The sequence below is a fragment of the Cervus canadensis genome, chromosome 25, assembly GCF_019320065.1.
Source record: "Cervus canadensis isolate Bull #8, Minnesota chromosome 25, ASM1932006v1, whole genome shotgun sequence".
NCBI lineage: Eukaryota > Metazoa > Chordata > Mammalia > Artiodactyla > Cervidae > Cervus > Cervus canadensis.
In genome coordinates, this window is record NC_057410.1 from 42,643,288 (window position 1) to 42,661,099 (window position 17,812).

Here is a 17,812-nt window from a genome sequence, read left to right on the forward strand (position 1 = left end):
AACCCAGGTCTCCTGCATTGCAGGCAGATTCTTTACTGTTTGAACCACAAGGGAAGCTTAGTAAATATTATCTAGTAATAATATTTTAATCAGTAATATAATAAGCATACTAAGAGACATTTACTATGGTTATTATTAAAGACAAACCTGGGATGAGAAAGCCATCAGAAAAAATAAGTGACATTCTATCTGGATTTATGGCAAAGGATAAAGCACTTTCAAGTAAAATAATATTTGTAAAAATTATGCATAAGTTTATGTTTTTAATATTACTGTAAGAAGTGGAATTGAAGTATGAAATAAATATATGCACTAATTAAGACTAATGGAAGTTAAGACCAATTTGGTTAAAAATATATTTAAAAAAACAGAAATAAAAACAGAAATAAAATAACTAGGATAACAGTGTTTATTCTTATTTATATAAAACTAGAAGGGTCTTCATTTTGGTGACAATAAAAATATTTATAGAAGTCACATCAATTGCATTATTATAAGCAGTACATACACAAAAAGTAGAATAAAAACTAGTGTTATTTAGTTAAGTACTTGCTATGTAGAAACACTGTATTCAGTGTTTTATGTATATTAATTCATTTAATTTTTCTTGAATCCTAGAAATAAATGCTTTTTAATAGTTATTTTATAGATGACAAAAGGGACTACTACCAGTCTTATCATTTTCAGTAATAAAAAACTGCAGAGTAAATGTATAATTGGTGCCAAAAATAATAATATCCTTTAGCTTTGATATAACTTAACCATATCTGTATAATTTTTTTCCTTTAAGAAATTCTTTTCATTCCTTAACCACCTATTTCATTCTTGATTTCAATTTACAATCAATTCAAAATACCAAAGTGATCCAGGTTCAACTTAATAATTTATTTAATAACTCATCTGAATCATGTTACTTTTTTCTCAGTGTTAGAGTATTTATTATCACCAGTCCATCAACTTACCTTTTTGTCTTCAACAATATGTTCTTAATTATTACCTTGGGCCTCCTATGATGTTACAACTTTCCAGGATTCTCTCATTCAAAGACTTTTTGAATTTAAGATTTTTAATTTCAATGAGTTATACACCCTTTAAATGGGTACAATCCTTGGGTTGGAAAGATCCCTGGAGGAGGACATGGCAACCCACCCCAGTGTTCTTGCCTGGAGAATCCTCATGGACAGAGAAGCCTGGCGGCCACAGTCCATGGAGTCACAAAGAGTTGGACATGACTGAGTGACTAAGCATAGCACAGCCTTTAAAGGCATGTAGTTTAAAATTAAAATCATCATCTTCTGCTTTACTTACAATTCTCATTTGTTCTGTTTTCTTACTTTTTAAGTCTATTTTGATTTGAGAACTGGCAGATTTTGCCTGAATAAACCTAAAAGGGGAATTACTCTAGAGGTGTCCAACAGCAACTATCCACACTGACAAGAAAGGTGATCTGGAACTAAGATAACTCAAGTTTGGTTTCAATAATTTAGATGTTTTCCACAAATGAGAGAAAAGTAGAAGGCAAACAATTTTGTATTATCTCAATCCATAACCCCATAGAAGTTCTTGTGTTTCTTATGAAACAGTGGGCAATAATATACTGACCTTGGACTCATCTAACCCAAGCTTCTTTAGAGACTTTCTAACATAATCCGGAAAGGAAGAGGATTTGGAATAAATTTTACCAACATGCCGGTCACTGCAAAACAAAATCAAATCACTCTTTAGTTTTTCTGATTTAAATTATAGATGATTTTAAATTCAATCATGAAATATTTTAAAATACCTTCTGTACATATGGCACAAGCTCACATGTGATAAAAATGTAGCAATATTTTTGTGAACACTTTACATATTATAAAAAATATTCAGGATCTGCTTTTGAGAATTCCTCCAACATACAACAGTAGAAGATAATATTATGAGAAAAAAGTTGCAAACCTAGTACAGATATTTTAAAAAGCCTCACTTTTAAAGGGTACCATAGGTCTTTCCAAAGGCTCCACTGTGGTACAAGGCACATTTTCACTTTACTGGCTCAACATCACAGTGCACATTTCATGGCAACACCTGCTAATCGTGGTGATATTCAACAGCCATGCAAGGAGGACTTCCTAAATGCCAGCCATTGAGCAAGCACCATATACTGCTGAGTTGGGTCTGATTTCATTTCATTTGTGCCCTGAAGATTTTCATTATAATTTAAAAACAAAATACAAGATGGTTGGAAATTCAAATAATGCAATGCTGGACTATCATATCTCACAATTTTGGTTGCAATTTAGGTATAATGTAAAAATCAAGAGAAGACAAAACTTACCACCTATAAGTTTCAAAAACAACGAATAAAAGCTCTTTCACTCATTTGTGTGTGCTAAGTCACATCCAACTCCTTGTAACCCTATGGACTATAGCTCGCCAGGTTCCTCTGTCCATGGGATTTTCCAGGCAAGAATACTGGAGTGGGTTGCCATTTCCTCCTCCAGGGAATCTTCCCAACCCAGGGATTGAACCCATCTCTCCTGCATTGCAGGCAGATTCTTAACTTCTGAGTCACTGAGTCTTGGCAGTATAAATATTAATCACTATATTCTAGTTGGACATGAAGCTCCATCATTTCTTTCAGTGAAATATATCTCAAATATATAACTTCAGCTCCATTTCTAGATGGCCACTTCAATTACACTTATTATTACCTTGGGTTCAATCCCTGGATTGGGAAAATCCCCTGGAAGGCAGTGGCAACTCACTCCAGTATTCTTGCCTGGGAAATCGCATGGACTTCTGCATCCTGGTGGGCTACCGTCCATGGGGTCACAAGAGTCAGACATGACTTAACGACTAAGTCACCACTACCATCACCATACCACCACAGTAAGGAAGAAAAATATCAACCAAACAGAACCAGGAAGGTGATTATTTCATCATGTTACTTCTCTTTAAATTCCTCCAGAGTTTCCCATGACCACTAGAATTAAGATCTAAATGCTTATAGTGAAAGCAAAAGTCACTCAGTCGTGTCCGACTCTTTGCGACCCCATGGACTATACAATCCATGGAATTCTCCGGGCCAGAATACTGGAGTGGGTAGCCTTTCCCTTCTCCAGGGGATTTTCCCGATCCAGAGATGGAACCCAGGTGTCCCGTATTGCAGGCAGTTTCTTCACCAGTTGAGCCACAGTATATAATAAGCCTTGTACCATCTGTTCCTTTCTGACAACCTTTCCACCACTCTTAGGACACTGCCTCTCCATCCACAATGAGACCCTTTCTAGTTTCTTGAACACGTCATGCTTTTGGCTATAAACACTATTTGTGTTACACTTCGCCCTTTATTTTTTTGCCTAGAGAATCCCAAACTCATCCTTTTCAGATTCTATTTTAAATGTTGCTTTCTTAGGAAAATCTTCTCTGGCCTTCCAGATGAAGTCAGGCTCCTGACACAGAACTTTTCCTTCACATGATTACTCTTTTAGAGTTAGTGGACTCCAAAGAGGGGTGAACATATCCCAGGGAAAAGAGAATATTAGAACTGTAATTTCTATTAAATCTTTATTGTTTTAATTTCAACTTTCCAGTTTATTTTAAAAATCTATACAACAGACCAGCAGAAAGACACATGAATCATTTATTGAACAATTAAGTATTCATTTTAGGGGTGTCTACTCAGAAATGTTTATTGATAGAGGCATGACATTTAAAAATATATTTGAGTTCACTGCTCTGAGCAGCCGGAGAGCAGAGTTTCCACCTGTTTTGCTCACGACTCTCTCCTCTGTGCTTTTAGTAGTATCGCACATCTAGCAGGATCTCACTACATAGATTAAATAAGTATCTCTTGCTGCTTGCAGAAACAAAAACATCTAGTTAGACTACAACATGAGATGTGTTCATACAGTAAATAGATCTATTTGCTAGTCAGGTAAACAAAATATAGGAAGGCAGGCTTATACATACAAATAAGCAAGTGTGATTTAAAATATATATTTATATATAGAGAGAGAACTACTGAGAAAAATATATAAGGAAAATGCAGTGTAAACAAAACAAATAATAACAGCTAATATTTATTTCATTTTTATGATGTGCCAGAGACTCTTCATTTATTTATTTTGCTGTGCCGGGTCTTCACTACCGTGCACAAGCTTTCTCCAGTTGTGGCAAGTGGGAGCTCCTCTCTTATGGGGGTGCAGGCTTAGCGGCCTCGCAGCATGTGGAATCTTACCAGACCAGATATCAAACCCATGTTGCCTGCACTGGCAGGTGGATTCTTCACCACTGGACCATCAGGGAGTCCATGCCAGAGACTCTTAAGCCCTTTGCTGCATTTACTTATTTAATCAGAACTATTCCGTGTGGTAGGTCCCATTATTATCCTCATGTTCAAGATGGAGAAACGAATGAATGGAGAGGTTAAGTAAACTGCTCACAGTTTGAATTCAGGAAGTCTGGCTTCGGAATCTGGGATATTAACTACTATTAAACATTAGCTCTGGCAGAGCACTTCAGGGGCTTCCCCGGTGGCTCAGCAGTAAACAATCTGCCGGCAACGCAGGAGCCACGGGAGACGCCAGTTCAATCCCCGGGTTAGGAAGAGTCCCTGGAGGAGGGCACAGCAAGCCACTCCAGTACTCTTGCCTGGAGAATCCCATGGACAGAGGAGCCTGGCGGGCTACGGCCCACAGTGTCACAAAGGTCAGACATGAGTGAAGCAACTTCGCGTGCACCCACATGCACTGCAGTAAGGTTGACATTTGATATCGTTAAATTCCAGATGAATGATGTCTACCTCTGTACTATAGGCAAACAGAAGTAGGCAGATTCCATGTGAACTCGAGACTGAAATGAGTCTGAATCCTTGCTCTACCACTTACTTACTACTTAAAAGCCTCTCTTGTCCCTCCTTGTTCAGCAGGAGAAGGTTGAAGATTCAACAACAGAATCTATATAGCGTGCCTGGCTCAGTATCTGACAAACACTCAATGAATAATGGTCATTTTCCTGCTACTGTGCTGCATTCTAGGGGTAGAATCATCCACAATTTATGAGGGAAGACAGGTGAAGAAATGTTAGAATTCAATGTGATAAGCGCAAGATGGTGAGCAGAATACAGCACAGTGTAGGGAGTGCTTCAGCCACTGCATTTGACAAGGGGAACTTTCGTAAAGGAAGAATTGAGTTTCAGAAGGTCTCAATTTCCAATTGTGAAGAGCAATATTGATAAAAGAGATGAATATATAGTAACATTAAAATTAGGCCAGCACTTAAAATTTAAAAATAGGTTAAACAATTTTTAAAAACTGTTTTCCTTAAGGACTTCAAAGAGGTACTCTAAGGTTTACAATTTTCCATGAAATATGAAAGGATAACTGTGTAAGAAAAAAGTTCTTTTCTAAAATTTATTAAATTTATTTAGTTCTATGTAAGATTGTACTTGAAAATAGAGTGCTGTTGTTAAAAACATTCTGAAAAATGGTTTTATTACTTTCATAGGTATGGGAAGAGAGGAAAGTACCAATAATTCCATTTTGGTTTAAGAAATAAGAATATATTATAGAAAACAGAACGTCAATTTAAATATTATCACCAAAGCAACATAAGATTAGGTAGAATGAATCAGGCTTTTAGAACTTTTGGAGGTAAAAAAAGTTACTTCTGCCAGACATGGCACTAATATCTAAAGTCTGGGTAACTTACAAAACAATGTTCTTAAAAATAATAGCTGCAAAGAGAGTTTATAATGAAGAGTGCAACCTACTCCTTTGCAGCTACAAAGGAGCTCATCAGCCTTTAGAAGAGCCTATAGTTTTAAAGATAAATATTGCAATTCTAATAATTAAGAAACAAGAGTAAAAAAGGGCAGGTACAAGAAAAATCTCAATACTATTCAGAAAGTAAAAGGGCAGAATAGGATTGTTAATAAATGGAACATGGGGCAATCCCACTTTTAATTTTAATTTTTAGTAAGTACCAATTGTATTTTTCTCATTATTTAACACTAAAGTTTGGAGTCTGCTTTTTATAATTACATATTATGACATCACAGAATCACTGTAATCTTAATTTTTGCTGACACGTGTGAAAATAAATCCTTCTCTCTGTTAATTACTTAATATAATTAATATGTGGCAGTTTAGTCACTAAATCATGTCCAGCTCTTTGTGACCCCATGGACTGTACGTAGCCATGCCCTGTATGGCTACATGGACTGTATGTATCCCATGTCTATGGGATTCTCTAGGCAAGAATACAGGAGTGGATTGCCATGCCCTTCTCCAGGGGACTTTCCCCACCCGGGGATTAAATCTGGGTCTGCTCCATTGCAGGTGGATTCTTTAGCAACAGAGCCACCAGGGAAGCCCACATATATAATTATATATAATTAATCTAGTTAATATAATTGTTTTCAGTAAGAAAATGCCTAAGATCAAGGATCTGGAGGCCATCTCTTTCTGCCTCCTCTGACGTATTAAGTATCTTTGACTTCTCTTTACTGAGTCTCGATCCTTATCACAGGAAAACGTTCAAGTTTTTCTGTCTGAAAAAAGCAAGCAAGCACACCAAAATCCCCCACCCCACACAAAACCTCTCTCAGATCCTATATCCTAAAACTACCTACCAAGGGTGGTTGTCACATGATCAAATGACGAGTTGAGTCCCAGAAGCATTTAATGTACGTGAGTTCAAGTATGTATGCTTGGCATGTCATGAAAAATACTGTGAAACATTTTATGTATGTATTTTATACTGTATACAGGCAAACAACATGCACTTAAACATTTTACACATTTACTTATGATACTGGGTTATAACACTGAATCTATGTACTTTCCTACAGTACTTTGTCGGAAATGCGAGGAATTTTCAGGTAGATTTTACTGTACATGACTCCTATGTTGCCACTGTATAGAATGGCTTTCCTATATAAATTTTCTTATTAGACCACGCACCCTTGGTTACTTGGTCCAGAAAGCATGGGAACCATGTCAAATAATGGGTGGCAGTTGCTGTGATAAGACTGCTAGACTAGTCTGCAATACTGCTTACCATCCTCCTGAGAAAGAGTAATGCTAGAATCCTGTTGATAATGCAGGGAAGCGCCCAGTTACCTGTTTAATATACCTGTCTCTGTTACTCTACTATGAATGAGCTCCCTGATGGCAGGGTCCACAGAGTACTTGTCAGGTTAGCTTCAAGGCCTCAGACAGAGCCTCAGATCACAGAGGGGAGTGTTTAACACAAAGCAGACCGTCTGATTAACAGGACAAAGACAGCAGAGTAAGAGAAAAATTGAGACCACGATCCAAATTTTGGCCTCCCTGGCAATAGCATTCTTCCTCATACAGACTTCAAGAAGGCTCTAATTCTCATGAAGAATACTCTCTAAAATTACATTGTACTAGGAAAAAAACACTTGGACAAGGAATCAATAGATTTAAATTCCAGCAGCAGTAAACAAATCAGCTCTCAGAGCTTCAACTTTCTCACTGAGAAAACTGAGATGAAATGGACTAATATCTACTTAATAGCTCAACAGAAAGATGTAAATGAGATGATGCACAATAACAGTAAAGTGTTAACAGAAATGTTTGGTAAGATAGTAGTTATATTACTTTATAAAACTATAATTTTGATAATATAACTGTGTTGGCATTTTATTTTTTAAATGAGTACCTTGACTTGTTATTAATGAAAGTTTTGGTTTTCTTATTGCTTATATAAGTGGCTTGACCACTTACCATGGAATGCAGTAAGGTTAAATACAGTGATTTGCAACAGTAGTCTTCACTGGCTGTGAGGAATCTGCAAAGACTTTGAAAGGGGTACACCGTTGGGGCTGATTAAAAAAAAATAAGTTTCCAAATCCTCTACTTCCTTATACCCACTTTCCTTAAACTCATCTGTCTGGGAAAATGCCTGTTTTCTACATCTCCTTCTGCTCTAACTTGGCAAAGAAAAGGAACACCTCTAACCCATATTACTATGCTGCATTGCTATGAGGTGTAAGATCCTCTGGAGAATCGTTGACAAATAGTTTCCTTACTAAAGGCATTATAAAGGCCACACCCATCTGTCTAAATAGGAGATGCATTCCAATAAAGTTTAACTGTTCATATTGAATAATTAAAAATAAAAACTTTAAATTTATGCTGTCTACATGTATAAGTATTCATGTAACAATAACTTGATCCTAAATATCTTTTTTGTAACATTTAGAGCTTTGACAGGTATGGAAATTTTGTCATCAGGTGGACATGACATAAAAGTGTCAGGAGAGCAAGGACTAGTGACCAAAAGGAAAGGATGTTGCACTATGTTCCTATTTTGGATTTAAACGGGACTAGACTTACTGTATATAACACAAAATACTCCACAGGATTCTATAGTGGACTATCAACAATATATGTGATATCAAACAAAATAATCAAAATGATCTCATTTTGCTACTGTCATTTCCTTTGGAATTGAAAGAAAATAATCAAATAATCATATTAATCACACGAGATTCTAGGATGAGTTATAATAATTATTTTCAAGATTTTTCTGTGCTTCTTAGAGTATGCCCCATAAAACACTTAATGTTACCAATTTTAATTACATGTGTGTACAGTTTTGAGAGAAAAAAATATATGAACAAATAAACACGTTTCAACAAAGTTCAATAGGTTAATTTTAATAATAATAGCAATCACTCACTATGTTCCCGGTGCTATTTTAAGCACTTTACATATACTAACTACTTTTCACAACATCTCTTTGAAGTAGGTACCATTTTCATCCCAATTTAGAGATGGGAAAATGAAGCAGAAAGACTTTAGGTAGTGTGCCCAAGATCACAGTGTTGTCACCCAGTGAGGACTGGGTAGTGTTGTGAACCATCACACCCTGCTGTCTCTCACCAAACTACTGAGAGTCTTTAAGATAAAAATGTGCATTCGAATCTTAAACAGGATGATAGTACATGAAGCATTTACTTGATGAAGAAATTCTTTTCTCTCAAAGCATTTTTATAGAATCACTGCTCTTCAGACAACAATCTGAAGAATACTGTCATAGAGTAATCAGGATCTGATTTATCTTTCTTCAAACGCATTTGAAGAAATGAAACTTCTGAATGAAAGTAGCCAAACAAAAATCATTAGAATTGGGAAATGATCAGAGACAAGTAAGTAAAACATGCCATATATTATGTGTAGCATAAGAGCTAACGAGAAGCTGATGATAGAGGAAAGTGGATATAAAATGTTAGAAAGGAGTGATGGTGGGTGTCACAGAGGGGATAATTTTGAGTGAAGAACTGAAGGAGAGTGAGCTAGCCACGAGGCTATCTGGTGATGATATTCCAAGCAGAGAATGCATTGTATGGAAAGGCCTTAAAGTAGAGAGTGTTCCTGTTATTTTTAAGTAATAGCAAGGAAGGCAGTACAGACACAAATAAATGGGAAATTAGCAGAAATGAGATCAGAGAGATAATGATAGCACCATCATATAAGGCTTTGTAGGTCACAGTGAAAATAATCAGCTTTACTTCCACATGAATAAGAAGCCATGGGAAGATTGTGAGGAAGGCCTCACTTAAAAGTATTAACAGGATCACTCTGGCTATTGTGTAGAGAACAGACTCATAGGGCAAAGTCAGAAGCGGGAAGAGCACTAGGAGGTTATTATAACCACATAAATGAGAGGTGATGGTGGCCCAGGCCAGGGAGCTGGCCCTGAGGATGGTAACAAGTAGTAGGATTTTAGATATATTTAATTAGAGAGACTATGAAATTGCTGGACTAGATCGAGGCAGTGTGAGAGAGAGGGGTCAAAACTGTCTCTGGAATTCCTGACCAGAACAACTAGAAGAACTGGAATATGGTGAGCTACAGTCCACAGGGTCGCAGAGTCAGACACAGCTTGAAGGAACACTAACGATTAGACTGCAGATTTGAGATTCATCAGCATAAAATGGTATTGAAAGCCATGCGATGTTATGAGATCACCGGGCTAGTGGGGATAGAAAAAAGCACTTTAACAATGAGAGGTTTCAAAGAGGAAGAGGAGTCAGCAAAATAAACTGGGGGAAAAAAAGGAATGAAACGAAAGAATGAAATGAAGAAAGTGACTATCTTAAGAGGGACTTTCTCTAGCATATAAGAGAAAAAGTGTTTCCATAGAAAGTAGTAAACTGTGTGAAGTACTGATGGCAGGCTAAGTAAGATGAGGACTGAGAACTGACCACAGGATTTAGCCATAGGGTGTCACTGTTGTTGTTGGTCAGTCGCTAAGTCAGGTCCGATTCTTGCTGTCCCATGAACCGCAGCATGCCAGGCTTCCCTGTCCTTCTCTGTCTCCCGGAGTCTGCCTAAATTCATGCCCACTGAGTCAATGATGCTATCCAACCATCTCATCTTCTGTCAACCCATTCTCCTCCTGCCTTCAATCTTTCCCAGCATGAGATTCTTTTCCAATGAGTCAGCTCTTCGCATCAGGTGGCCAAAGTACTGGAGTTTCAGCTTCAATCAGTCCTTCCAAAGAGTATTAAGGGTTGACTACTTTAGGATTGACTGGTTTGGTCTCCTTGCAGTCCAAAGGACTCCCGAGAGTCTTCTCCAGCACCACAGTTTGAAAGTGTCAGTTCTTTGGCGCTTAGCCTTCTTCCTGGTCTGATTCTAACATCTGTACATGACTACTGTGGGGTCAGGAGTGACCCAAAAAAGGGGAGTTTGATGGGGTGATGGAAGTAAAGTCTGACTGGTGTTCAAGCAAAAATGGGAAGGAAATTGGCAGCCCTTTCAAGGGTTTTCCCAGGAAAGGAAAGAAGAGATATGAGATAGTAGTTGGAGGGGAAAATGGGTCCAAAGAGGCTTTTCAGACTCTGTGTTCTTAACCACTATGATATACGACTTCATTAAATTAAGCTAAAAACTGGCCACCAGGGCTCACTGGTGGCAGAGGAGCAGACACAATAACTAATTGTACATTTAGATTGGACAAGAGCAATGAATCAAACAGATTAAGTACTATGGCAGAAGAGAGTGAGAGGGAGAAGAGAAAGATACTAGAGATGCTTTCTAAACTGGGTTTTAAGGAAACCTTAGGATTTTACCTGCCAGAGGTCAGGGGAGGAAAGGATGACAGGAATGGGGAGGTGAAGATTTCAAGTAGGCAGAGGAGCGCCAAGAACACACATTAGGTGCAAAATTAATTGCATGGGAAATGAATAATCTAGTGTACAAACAGGGTGCATGAGCAGCTGCTTGGGGTGCAGAGAAGGAAGAACGGGGTGACTTAGGCTGGAAAGGACATCAGTGACACCTGAGAAATGGCCCTGAATGCAATAATAAGGATATTTTAGTTTTTGAGTATGAAGAAGAGGAATTATCAAACATATTGAAGAAAAGTGACATGACTGTTTCTGAAAGATAAATGATGGGATTTGAAGAACAGACTGACAGGGGGCCCTCTGTCAGAATAAGGCATGGTTAGCATGTTAAAAAGGAGTGAGCATTCTTTCTTTTAATAAAAGTGAATGCAGTAGATCTAATTAAAATTCTACTCAAGTGAACCCAACACCATCCACATGCTGTCCACAAAATGAAGAACATGGCTTACTTGTAGCATTTTCCAAAGAAGCAACATCAGTGTAGAAAATTTTAGGAAAAGGTAGAGATATACTAAATAAAAATAAGCAGAAAGTATCAAAATTCAGTTTCTCTATCATCACAAAACATTTATGAAATTATTTATCTTGTGCCTTTTATATGCTAATATATACTGAAAGACAAGGAATCTTTAGGTATTTCTTAAGACTTATAAAATTTTGCTGAAAATGGAAATCCCTTAAGGAAGTACCGAAAATTCAAACTACTCTTCAATTTAAAAGATACTAACTTGCTAATTTGGCCACACATTAGGGACTAAATAATTACCTTTAATTTTGTGAGCCAGTGTTGATGATCTGGCTTTTCAAATATTTACCTGATTACTGCAAAATCATAATGAAAATTAAACTGACTCATAATTACAGGCATCAGAAATGATGTATGTCTTATACAGCTGTTTACGGTACTCAGTATGAAAGAGAATTGTAAAGTATATACATCTATTTCTCTGTCCTCTTTTGAAGTGTTCTGAAGGATTTTTAATTCCATGAAATGCTTTCTTTGGCATTTTATTCCCTTAGAAAGTTTCCAGATAAGGACTAATTATAACATCTTAAAAATTATACAGATTATTGAGTTTTAACATAAATGTTAAATGCTAAGTCACAATTACAATCAACAGAGTAAAGATACTCTGTTAATTTAAGTTCATGAAAAAAGTTTACTTCTAAGATTATATAAACAATTATACTTGACTTTCGAACAATGTTTCAAGTATTCTGAAGTGGGATATCACTTGAAGACAATATATTTTAGTTAGCAAGGAAAATTAAACAAAGTGCAAAAGAAATTATTAAGTGATCTTATTTCTATCTTTAGTACTCTTGCTGGCTAGAGATTCCAATCAGGGTAACCTTGTTACATTGCTAATACAAGGAGACCTATAACTCAACTCATATTAAAAATATCCCAAAGAATTTACAAGGAGACCTGTAACTCAACTCATATTAAACATATTCCAAAGAGAAGCATGGGATAGTGAAAATATTTGTGGACTACAAATTTGGTCCTAGTCCTGGTTCTTTTAAGCTGTATGACATAAGACAAGCTTTTAACCACTTTTTCTTAATTTTCCTTATTACTATAAAGAGGTGATTGCAATAGATACTAGGGATATAATATGTAGCTCAACTAACCCTGAGGTGTGGTCTGAAACGAGATTATAATTTTATTGCTACTGAATAAAAACAAGGATTTAAAAAATAGAGTGTATATGTCAATAAAATGCACCCCTGTAAGCAATACCAAACCTGAGAAACAGAAGTTACCAGTGCTTAGAAACTCCTACACGCCCCTCGCCTTCCCTACCTCATCACTCTGCGTGCTCAACTGCCCTCCGTCCCCCAGGATACTACACCGCTAAATAATGCTTGTGCTTATCCTTGCTATGTTAGTCTTGATTGCTCACCACATACATATACTCCTGCGTAATTATACAGCTGTGCTTGATTCCAAATTGTAAGAATGGATCCATCCTACAGGATTTTTTCTATAACGTTTACATTTACAGCATTCATTTACGCTGATGCATGTAGTTGTAATTCATACATTTTCACCAAGGCATAGTATTCTACTACAGCTTATCCATTCTCCTATTAAGGACATTTTTGTTCATTTTATTCATTCTGTTTAGACTACTGCTCTTATAAACACTGCTGCTATTGATCATTCTTCTGTTGTTGCTGTTATTGTTGCTTTGTTCTATTTATTTTCTTAAATTTGGTCACACTGGACAGCTTGTGAGATCTTAAATCCCTGACTGAATCAAGGATTGAACCCGGGCCCCGTCAATGAAAGCACTGAGTCCTAACTGCTGGACTGCCAGGGAGCTTGCCTTTTGTGTATCTAAGAAGTGGCATCTGGGGAAAAATGAAAACCTAAAGCTGAGCTCCTTTCTCTTGGTTTCCAGCTTCTCCTAAATATCTGATAATTTTTAATTACCTTGCTAGTATCTGATGTTCACCAGCCAATTAAAAACAAATTTAAATACACACATACACACAAACACACATATTTGTATACACTCACCACACACATGCATATGTACACATCTCAGCATTTTCAGCTTTTCTCAGACAGAGAGTTAGCTCTAATTACTTAGTCTGCTGTTCTTGAATGTGGGTTTCTCTTATTTTCTTTGGTTTTTGCATATGCCATCCTGACTAGATTATGAAAGACTCCTGTGTGGATACTAGATCCATAGTATGCATTCAGAACTTGATAGACTGCCTGCCACACAATAAACAATCCCTATGTTAAAAAATGTAATAAGTACAAGTCTTGGCAACTTATTGGAATGTGTGGCTTGATACTGGGAAAAGAAAATAAGCAAATATCATTTTAAGACTCCTAAAGATTGATAATGGCCATGCCATTCCCCAGAAAGGACAAAAGAAGTCAAAGGACAGAAGAAATAGCAATAGAATTGGGGTGAAGCTGACTTTGTTTTTTGGCTACGGCTGAATCTGGTGTATTTTTAAGGTACTTAAGTGAAGCTATTCGGATTAAATTGAGAAATGTAGATTTGAACTTCAGAAAAGAGGTATGAGCCGGATACATGACGTAAGTTATCTCTTGTTACAGTAACTGCTAAGAGAAAGAAGAAATATAAAGAGACAGCAGCTGAGTATAAAACACTAGAGAATTTCTAGAAACACCAAGGGGCTAAGTAAGAAGAAGACTTAAAGAAGATAAATGAGTGTTGAGAGTAGGAAGAGGAAACTTAGAGGAATGTAGCTTAATGGAAGATAATGAGGAAGGTAGTCTGGCAAAAGCAATTATTGCATGATCAAATGTGGCTGAAAGGTTACTAAAGGTCTGGAATGAAAAAAAGTCTTATAATAAATAACATCTATTGAGTAATCAAGGCAGGCAAGAATGTGGAGGGTTGGAGAGATTTGAATTTTTAAGTGAGAAGAAAGGTTTAGGAAAGAGTTTAGATGAGTTTAAGCAGGCATTAAGAGAACAACAGAACAACAAACACACTAATGAATAGATCTGAGGGCATAAAGGAAGGCAGGCAGTCAATACGTGAGTGAACATGAATTTGCACAATTTTGTGACTTTTGCCAGCAAGGTTAACATCTTGGGGTGAGAAAGAAATCAGTTTTCTAGAAAGAGAAAGGAATTAGTTTATAGGAAACCATGAGAAATTCATCTCTAGACATTTTGAAGATTAGTATTTGGAAAAGAGATGGACAGTGGGATACAGATTTGGGAATTAACTTAATGGCATATGTAGATACTTACATGTCATAATTTTTTTAGTTAAAAAAAAGACTATTTTCCTTAGAGAAATTATACCTAATCTGAAAATATTAATAGCTTCTATTCCTATTAATGAGTTTGTTTTTGAGAACTTGAAAACTATCCTATTTTAATTTTAAGAATAATTCCGTTATAACCAAATGGCAATAAGAATCATAAAATTATAACTAGTAGGAAGAAACTCATGAAAACCAAAGGGACTGCAGATATATGCCTGAGTATAGCAGTTGTTAAACCACTATTTTGAAAAACTCTCCTAACCCTTGCCTTTGTGTATAGGCAGTTATTATCTGGGGAAAACAGAAACAAAACAAAACATATGAGGGCTACTATTTTACCAGTAGAGACATGAATGGCCACAATGGCTGTTTAAAATTGACATCTGTTCTAATTACTTAAGTTTCCAGTGGTTGTGAAATATTTACGATATAACCTCTGCTCATATTTGGGCTTCCCAGGTGGCGCAGTGCTAAAGAATCCGCCTGCCAATGCAGTAGACACAAGAGACGCAGATTCAATCCCGGGGTTGGGAAGACCCCCTGGAATAGGAAATGGCAACCCAATCGAGTATTCTTGCCTGGAAAAATCACATGGGGGAGCCTGGTGGCCTATATAATCCATGGGGTCACAAAGAGTCTGACATGACTGAGCACTTACACACACATACACACACACCTGCTCATACTATATTCACTGAATTACTAATACATAACATTTCAATACTTCTCACACTCTAAAGCGCATTTTACATATATAACCATATACAACTTTATCATCATAACAACCTTTCAGTACAAAAGGCAATCAGTAGAACTCTTATTTCATGCTCAAATTCAAAGCTTCTTCTACTAATAACAGTGACCCTGAATAAATTCACCTGAAAATGAACAGTCACTTCACTTACAACACAGGACAGTCACTATTATTGAAACGAAATCATCATACCATTTGCTGATGCCATAACACTCTTTAATAATATCCTGAAGTATGGCACGATAGAAGAGGGACTCAGTAGGCAGCTGAAAAAAAAGCAGATATATATGAGCACAAGAAACAAGTAAAAAACAGAAATCAAATCAGTACTTGAGAGTCGGGACCATAAGTGAATGTTAGAAACCTGAGTTTGTTGTTAACATAGAGGATAATATTATAACTTTTATATTCTAAATAAAATGTACCTGGAGGCTAATTCTCACTGAGAAAATAGAAGAAACTATAAAAGAAGTAGTAGTGAATGAAGTAGAAAAGGAATAATCAAAGAAAAATGAGCTAATGTCCCAAATGGAATGCTTATCATTTAAAAACGTAGAAATAAACTTTCACAACCAACTGCGTCAGCACTGTATAAGAGAGAAGTAGGATGTGTGCAAAAGAGCAGAGAATGTGGGTCTTTCCTCACAGTGGTGGATTAGAGATTTAACCTAGGATGCAGAGACAGAGAGAAAAGGCACTACACTACATAAGGACACCCCAAAATATGTTCATTTCCTAGGGAAAGAGAAGTGGGAAGTGTCCATGAAGGTCCAAAGGTCGGGAAGAAGGCCTTAGTGATGCATAATAGTTTCAAAGAAGTAGAAGGTAATAAAGTACTATACACAAAAGAAAAATGCTTCACTGTGGCAATGTAACAGGTTCTCTTACACTAAGAAACCACAAACAGTGGCCCAAACTCCATCCATATCCTGAGACCTTTTAATACTGATAGTATAGGAAAATCCAACACAAATATCAGGAACAATAACCCTGTTTCCATGTCAAGTTACTGTTGGGAAAAAAAAAAAATGAGCAAGCATGGTAGGAGGTCAACAATAATTGAATACCTCTGAATAGTCAAATAAGATAAGAACTAAAAACTGTTTTAAAGATAGAGTTCAATGAAATGTGGACATCTAATGAGTTATCCTTTTGTAACTTCACTTCTCCTCCTGAGCTGCACACTGTTACTATCACTTGTTTTCAACTAAAACACACTTGGATTCGAGTGGAGTTTAGCAGAAAATAAACATTCTGCCTGTGTGCTCAGGCAGGAAGCCTGTTCTACGGCCCCACTTCCCCGTTTAACATCAAGTTCCCACACTGTGTGCCCCAGGCGCTGAGACGAAAAAAATCACAAGGTGGCAGTTGAGGGCCAATCATTATTTCTTGGGCCTTTACCGGATGGCACTGCCTTCTTAAGTCACTGGAGAACATCTGACTTGTAGGATCTTGAGAGAGTACTTGGAACACAAATTATATCTTCACTGGATGGTGGGGCCAGTGAGAAGGGTGATTCCAGTAGGAAATGGTATTAGTAATATCGCAGTTTCCAATCCAACTCCTAAATGACTGACTGAAAAGCAGACATATGTATACTGAGTGCCCACACGAAAATTTATAACCTTCAAAAGGCACACTCCTTATACAAAATTTCTTTCCAAATACAACTCCTTGACTTAAGACAAAATCTCTGATTTATAAACTTTCCTTTCCTGAAGAGTTTTCCAAAAATTTTATTAAGAATTTCCCATCCCTGGATATATTTTCTATTTGATATTTTTGGATCTTTAGTAATTCTTTTCCGTAGTACCTACAATCTCTATTATCTGTCCCCCATTTCCTCCAAATCCTTTCAGTTCTCTCACAGAAACGTTGAAATCCCTTTTCATATATTAATACCTACTAATATTGTTCTACTGAAATTCAAGGCATTCTGGGAAATATTTAATGAAGTGAAATATTAGAATTATAAATGGCTTACAAAATTAATTTTTATTTGATTAGTTATAATGGATAGGAACTTCAATTTTATGTAAATTTTATATAAAACTCCTAAAAATATTGAAGCTGTTGTTTGAGCCGAGGAAGCCTGGCTCTGATGTCCCACTACCAAGCCACGATGCTATTTTGCTTCTTCCACA

At 36.7% G+C, this 17,812-nt stretch overlaps 1 protein-coding gene and 1 long non-coding RNA gene across 5 annotated transcripts in view; one reads left to right on the plus strand and one right to left on the minus strand.

Annotated features, from left to right (window-relative positions):
* Positions 1 to 17,812, minus strand: part of METTL25 (methyltransferase like 25) — a 305,346-nt gene that overhangs the window by 218,158 nt on the left and 69,376 nt on the right. For all 4 annotated transcript variants that reach the window (XM_043447081.1, XM_043447080.1, XM_043447079.1 and 1 more), the window contains exons 8-9: positions 15,861 to 15,934; positions 1,603 to 1,696 (exon numbers count right to left, since the gene is read on the minus strand). In XM_043447081.1, the coding sequence (XP_043303016.1) occupies positions 1,603 to 1,696; positions 15,861 to 15,934 (168 nt within the window). The remainder of the gene's footprint in view (positions 1 to 1,602; positions 1,697 to 15,860; positions 15,935 to 17,812) is intronic.
* Positions 1 to 17,812, plus strand: part of LOC122427532 — a 79,742-nt gene that overhangs the window by 26,949 nt on the left and 34,981 nt on the right. The gene's annotated exons all lie outside the window — the stretch shown is intronic.